The sequence below is a fragment of the Manihot esculenta genome, chromosome 9 (assembly GCF_001659605.2).
Source record: "Manihot esculenta cultivar AM560-2 chromosome 9, M.esculenta_v8, whole genome shotgun sequence".
NCBI classification, from domain to species: domain Eukaryota; kingdom Viridiplantae; phylum Streptophyta; class Magnoliopsida; order Malpighiales; family Euphorbiaceae; genus Manihot; species Manihot esculenta.
The window spans coordinates 12,426,851-12,433,744 of NC_035169.2; the positions used below are offsets into that span (position 1 = coordinate 12,426,851).

General features: G+C 34.4%; 1 protein-coding gene across 2 annotated transcripts; it reads right to left on the reverse strand.

The window, feature by feature from the left end:
* Window positions 1-1,496: 1,496 nt before the first annotated feature.
* LOC110617609 (myb family transcription factor PHL7) lies at window positions 1,497-6,277 on the reverse strand. 2 transcript variants are annotated; one of them, XM_021760520.2, is made up of 7 exons: window positions 5,933-6,277; window positions 4,591-4,821; window positions 3,883-3,959; window positions 3,695-3,737; window positions 3,512-3,560; window positions 3,172-3,241; window positions 1,497-2,224 (listed from the first exon to the last, which is right to left on the reverse strand). In XM_021760520.2, the coding sequence occupies exons 2-7, from the start codon at window positions 4,808-4,810 to the stop codon at window positions 1,682-1,684; spliced, it is 1,002 nt and encodes a 333-aa protein (XP_021616212.1). In that variant the 5' UTR covers window positions 4,811-4,821; window positions 5,933-6,277; the 3' UTR covers window positions 1,497-1,681. The 2 variants fall into 2 exon arrangements, with proteins under 2 accessions (XP_021616212.1, XP_021616211.1); XM_021760519.2 differs by having other exon boundaries at window positions 3,512-3,569.
* Between the last annotated feature and the right edge of the window lie 617 nt (window positions 6,278-6,894).

Consider the following 6,894-nt stretch of genomic DNA (forward strand, 5'->3'; position numbering starts at 1 on the left):
GATGAGAGATGAGGTTGCTATTAATATTCAACTAATCTCTCTCTTTTTCTTTCTCTCTACCCTATTGAAGCAAATTATTTTTCTCTAATTTTATTCGAAGAATTATAAATATGATTTGGAGAGTTATTTTGAACAATGATAATTAAGTCTTTTTTATAGTGACTAACAGGATAATAGTGTTAAATAGACGTATGCCCTTTGCTAATTAATAGAACTAAATTTCAAAGACTTTTTAATATAATTTTAAAATATAAAAATATTTTAATTAGTAAGATTAAACTTAAAAGATACGTGATAATTTACTCTATGAAATATAATAAAAAAAATGAAAATAAGGTCCATTAAAACTTCTTAGTATGATTTTACTTTTATTATTGGAATCATTATTCAATTATGAGTCCTTATAAAAAAATTAAACATGTATTAATATGTCATTTTTCTTTTATATTAATAGTTATACAATTAATTACTTTAATGTGTATTTGTTTATTATATTTATGCTTATTTTATTTATTTAGAATAAACTTAGCTACACTTTATATATAAAAGTAGCAAGATAGGGCAAGATAGAATTGCTTAAAATATCTTTTTTTTTTATAATTATATAATTTTTAAAAGAGAAAAGAAAATTAAGGGGAAATTGAAGATAGGTTGGAGAAAGAAAATAGAGATAATGAAAAAAATATTCTAAAATTTTCGCATTTTAACCTATACACTTTAAATTAAAAATTTTAATTAATATATCTATATAACTACTTAAATTTATTTATATTCTATTATTAAGGTAAATTGTTCAATTTAATGAAAATATTATATTATCATTCTAATCAACGTTTTAAATTAATATTATAATCTAGAATAATTATTAAGAGAACCGAAGCCTTTAAAATTTCAATAATTGTACTTTAAATTTATCAAAGCCCAAAAATTATAAGCTAATTCCTATGCAAAGGCCAATGGAGTGAACCAAGCTGAAATAGATGAGAGCTATTAACAATGTTCGAATTTAAAAAAATAAACTTTATTATGATGCTTGTGAGATTTTTTTTTAAGTAACAAAGGTTCTAATTCTTAATGTTATAAAATAATATCACCACAACACATGATTTATAACAAATGCAAAATATTGTACTTGTCAACGGGTTGAAAAATGAATTACTTAACTCTTAGAAAAGAGTTTTCAACAATTACCATTTAAAAGGATCGCTCAATGGCCCAACCAATCCCAATTAGCTACTAGCCATCCATATACTACTAGCATGTATCAGAGATTGGTGGGAGATACACATTGGTTTCAAGTTTCATGCTTTAACCATTCAACCTCCGAGTACAAATTGGGGTGAGAGATACAAAGGAGGCATGAGGAAAATATAAAGGTAAGAAGAAGAGAGAGAAGAGGAAAGATGATAACTTTTTAATTTGAGAATAGAAAGTCCTTTTTAAAAAGAAAATAATAATAATTTTACACAGCTAAATGACCTAAAAATTGGCTACAATAGGGTTAATAGGGCTTTTGTGTTGCTCAATTTAAAGTTTAGAGGTTCTATGTTACAAATTAAAGTTTAAGGACAACATTGTTACAATATAGATAGGGGAAATTGAGCCCCGAGAACATATTAGAAATTACATAGAAAAGCAAAATGAAGAGTGGTCAAGGGCAGAGATCATGAAGCATCCCAAACTAAAGATCGTTTCCTGGAACCTTCTCCATTTCATCTTCATTTCCAATAGATAATCCAGATGAAGGATCAAACTGCTCTCTAGCCATGAATACAGAATGTGGCTGCGGGTAAGAGTTTAAGCTTGATTCCAGTATCTGGTGAGTAAGGACCATCTCTGATTTTGAATATGCTGCGCCGACACATACCCGTTGCTTCTTCAGTGACCTCTCACCTTTAGGGCTCTCAGATTGGGAACCAACGTTACAACGTGAATCTGGAGTCAATGGCTCATGGCGAGATGAGAATGATTCATCAATAGAAAGGCTTTTGGTTGAGGTACACTCCTTGCCAACCTGGTCTTGAACAGGGGACTCAGAAGTTGGAGCAGGGGTCGCTGGGTCAGTCTTGTGGTCTGATTCTGGACAATTATCACCTGATATTGGGGCAGAAGCCCCTTGAACAGGCACCTCTCCAAGGACTCCGCTGAGTCGCTGTTGCTCTTCAATTATCTTCTTCAGGTACTTCCCTTGGGCCTCAATGCGTAATTGTAGCTGTCTTTGCACCTGTTGCATTCAAAGTAGAACAGAGTTACATCCCACAAGCTAGAACCAAAAGGAACAATTTGCACTTGCATACATTTATTTAGTTTCAAGAACTTCCAAGCTAACAAGAAAACATGATATCACTTCTTTTAAGAATAAACTAATTCGTATCTTACTTTCATAAGAGAAAACCCACGTCACCTATTAAACAAAATGAAGTTACAATTTAGAAAATTACACAGGTTTAAAGCAGAAGGGAATAACAAACGATCATTTCCCATGCACTTATTTGATATTTTAGATATCTTCTTTTCAGTTATAGCTAAAAAATGTGTGAGACCAAGGAAAATGAACCATATGGAAAATAAGAATATGCAGTTGTGACCATAGAGCAATGATTTAGATTTGTTGCATTGATAAGGTTTGTTAGATTGATCCACTAATGGTATGGCCAAGGCAATGCCCGCATTTTCTGGGTCACCTTTTGAAGCATAAAGTTTATGAACTTTCCATAAAAACTCATCCGTAAATAAAACAATGGAAGTATGAGAAAGGATAAGCATATCTATAAACAAGAAGACAACAAATGGAGGAAAACACTTAACTGCACTAGGTGTATAGCCCCACATATACACCACAATGCTAATCTTTTGCTACCTCAACCTTGAGTCAGATTTTGTTTTCCCTTGCGAGAACCAGACAAAAATCTGACACAAGGTTGAGATGACAAAAGCACATTGGTTTAATGTTTTATATGGGACCATACACCAAGTGTCAGTAAGGGTTTCCAAGTGCTGATATCTCATTTAGAGGAGGAATTTACCCAAAATTGCTATTTTTTACGCTATTATATGTACCCCTTCAACTGACCATCACCAAACAAATTCAATAGATAATAAAACCACATTATATTAAGAGAAAATCTAACAAAAAAATAGCGTATTGGATTATAAATTGCGAAGTCATGCCTCCAATTGCTCATGCAGTCGCTTTTGCACTTCCATCTGCAGCTTCAGTGCTTCTGTAATTTGCATTCCACTGCAAACGTTAAGAACACAATTTCTTAAATTGGTTTTAAATTGATCGCTCAGAATATTCTAAGATATATCTGAATTTTGATTTTGAGCCTTGTGGCTAGCCATGAAAATTTTTCAATGGCTGAAGCTCTCAATTGTGATTCCATGTTGTGATATAAACACGAATTCTCTTATTTTAAAACTCAAACATTTAACACAAACACTGTAACACCTATTAAAAAATCATGATGGGAAAAAAAATAGAAAAATAAAATTTTCCAGCTCCACTTACGATGAACCATCCACATTGGAAAGCATATCTCCAGTTTCTTTCTTGTCAGCTTTTTTCCCTTGCATTATCATTGAATCAGCATAAGAAAACAGAGTTTGGACAGTAGGGATACAAAGACAATACAACAGAGCATGAATAGATGGTCACATATAAACAACAATATTGGACATCAGATAAACTTACCATCTGATGAAGAATCAGGGAGGTATTTTGCAAGTCGATATTTCTGGATGTGTCAGAAAAGCAAAGCCATCAGAAATGAGGAAAGGATATCAAGATATGAACTCCCAAAACAGTCAACCAAAAAGGAATGCATAAAATACAAAAGTTGAACTTAGTGCTGGGTAGGATAACAATCAACTCTTACACACCTGTAAATGGCTTTTGACGTGGTATATTGTTAATCCTTGCACACCCATGACTCTGAGAACACCTTTGGGAGTAGCCCCTAGATAGAAAAAAGGATTGGAAATTTGTTCTCTATATTCATTAACACAAAATATATCATTGTAGTTGTTGAAGTCCCTATTTCGTTTACAGTCCCATTCCAAGATATAAGTTTTAAATCGATCAACCTTCACATGCAAGTGACCTGGTTCTAATTCCAAATTAAGTATTCCAGTAATTGCAATAACAACCTTTCACCAAGGGGGAAAAAAGTGCAGATCAAATTGAAGTGATGAGCCATTATGTACCTATTTAAGTCTAAAACATGTGAACGTGCAATAGATATATAATGAGCATATCATATTTAATTACAACTGAGAAATGCCCAAAGTGCATATCATAAAAGGAGTATTGAAACAAGGAATAGCTTTCATAAGCAAAAGATGAAAAATTTATTTCTGTTAAAAAAATGCTGTTTATTGGTTTTCTTGGGCTCTTCATTAAGATGTCAGGAAACAATCAAGCTGGTCAATGTTGTGTGCAAATAATCAAGAATTGAATAAGTTCATTGCCTTGGCTGATTGTGTAATCCATGAATTCTTTATGGAGTTAATTGATGATACAGATAACATTAATAATAGCAAAGAATAACCATTTTTTTGTTTTAAAAGCCAGTTGCAAAGAAGACTCACGATCTGGTCCACCAAGTTGTGCCACTGCATCAACAAAGCGTTCATGAAGCTCATGAGTCCAACGTAGTCGCTGCTTTGAAGCAAGAGTAGGGTTGCTGTTGAGACTGTTCCCTCCACTAATGGGGTCCATTGAATTGGCACCACAATCTAAATACTGACCATGAACCAATGAGCTTTTGTGGACCAAACTTGAACTAGGAATACACTTTGGCTGATACATATGTCATTCATCTATAACCAAGAAATTCCAAGGTCAGAGAGCAGTAGAATAGAAAGAATTTTATTTTATTCTTTTAAAGAAAAAGCTTCCCATTTCTCAATTGGATCAAATTTTAGTGAATAGAGGCACTTAACATGCTGAAATATGCAAAAAAAAAAATTAAAGAAAAAAAAAAGGAAGCAGGGGAATAATAGGGTGTAACTAACACTCTGTTTGGATGAGGGTGAGGGAAGGTGAACAAAGGTAAGGAGGGGTAAGTAACGTATGTACCCTTGTTTGGGAAAGGGTAAGGGTGCGGCTGCAAATTGGAGTGTAAGGAGGGGAAGGTGAGGGTAAATTGTTTATTTATCTCTCGTTTCCTCTTTTTATTCCCTTCTTTCACCTCTTTCCAATATGAAATTTACACATTACCCTCTTTATCTTCTATTAATTCACCTCATTCTAAACAGTAAACATACAATTTTTTTTATCATAACCCTCTTCACCTTTAACCCTGCTTACCCTCCTTTTCTATTGCATTAATTACCCGCCCCTCACCCCATCCAAACATAGTGTAAAGTAACGCGTAGGGTTGGTATCGGATAGTGTACCTGCAAATAAGTACCCACACCGAACCTGTTCACAAATACATTATCCAAACCCGTTTAGAAATTGGATTCCACTACCCACATCCATCCCAAACCCGATTAACTAATAATCCCAACCAAAAAAAAAAAAAGAATTCACAGAAAATATCATATTAGCATTTCAACGAAATTCAGAAAACATTCCAATCTCACAAAAACAACTTTGCATTCATTCACAATAGTATTTATTTAAACAAATTTTCAATAAATCTCACAATTACAACCTCAGCACAGCACATTTACATATATCTTCGACCTCCCAATAATTTCCGAAATCCCATATCAGAAACCGATTTCAATAATCTCACTAAAACAACTCTCAATCCATTCACAATAGTCTTCATTTCAAAGAATTTTCAATAAATCTCACAGATACAACCAAAGCTCATCCATATAAATCTTAACCTTTCCACAAATTTCAGAAACCCACATCAATATATCTCACAAATCTTAGAAAGCACACATCTGAAACCATAATCTCAAAACCAATTCAAACCTGCAGTAGCTGAGGACGCAGCGAGGAGCAGCGGCGGCGTGATTGAGAACGAGCCCAGCGGCGGGGAGCAGCACTGGACGGCAGAAGGACTGCACCAGTGATCGCAGCGACGAGGACCAGAGGAAGCAGCGGAAGAGAGCGCAGAAGCAACCAGGACCACCGGACGCATCAACAACGTTGACAGCTTGAAGAGCAGAGGGACGATCGGCGGGAGGCGGGAGGCGGGAGGCGCGTGGCTGTATCAGAGGAGGGGCGGAGAGGCCGAGGGGGGAGGGAAGGGGAGGGGACGGGCGGCAGCGTTGAGAGTTCAAGGAGAAATGTTAGGGTTGGGGATTTAAGGGTTTGGTTATTTAGTTTTATCGTTTACCTTTTAATTAAAATTTTAGTAAAATGAATATTTTAACTGTTAGAGTAGTATCTAAATATTTTCATTATTAATAAATTAATTTTTATATTTTTAAAAATTTATTAAAACGATTTTATTTTTTCATTCCATCAATAAAATATTTTTGTCATTCTCTTTTCCGTTAAAAAAAATAATAAATGAGAGAAAAAAAATTTAAAATCTAATTTTACCTTCAAATAAATCATTTTATTTAATTTTTAGATATTATTATTATTAACAAGTCAGTCTTTACATTTTTAAAAATCTATTAAAACGTCCTTTTTTTTATATCTGATGATCTGAGATACAGAAAATAGGGTTTTTACAAGAGTTGTCTAAGTTTAGTCTGAGAGGAGAACGCCCCTCTCCTTTTATTCTTTTCCTTCGTCTGTCAATGATGTGTAACTGCCTCACTGCCATTGGGCCACCTGTCTCTGCCATACTGATACGGTTGTACGAGAGTATCAAATCTCTGCTTCATGCGTAACGGCCATTTAATTCTCCCCTGGCACGCATGCGGATGGACCTGCCAGGCGAACGGGCTGGCCACCTTCTTTCCTCCGGGCTGGACAGAAAG

Bases quoted from the DNA above. Each gene is read 5' to 3' on its own strand.
- LOC110617609 (XM_021760519.2), bottom strand. From the start codon at position 4,810: ATGTATCAGCCAAAGTGTATTCCTAGTTCAAGTTTGGTCCACAAAAGC. The intron at 3,960-4,590 runs GTGAGTCTTCTT...TTTTCTATCTAG, and splicing joins ACAACTTGGTGGACCAGATC to GGGCTACTCCCAAAGGTGTT. The intron at 3,570-3,694 runs GTAAGTTTATCT...TGATAATGCAAG, and splicing joins CCCTGATTCTTCATCAGATG to GGAAAAAAGCTGACAAGAAA.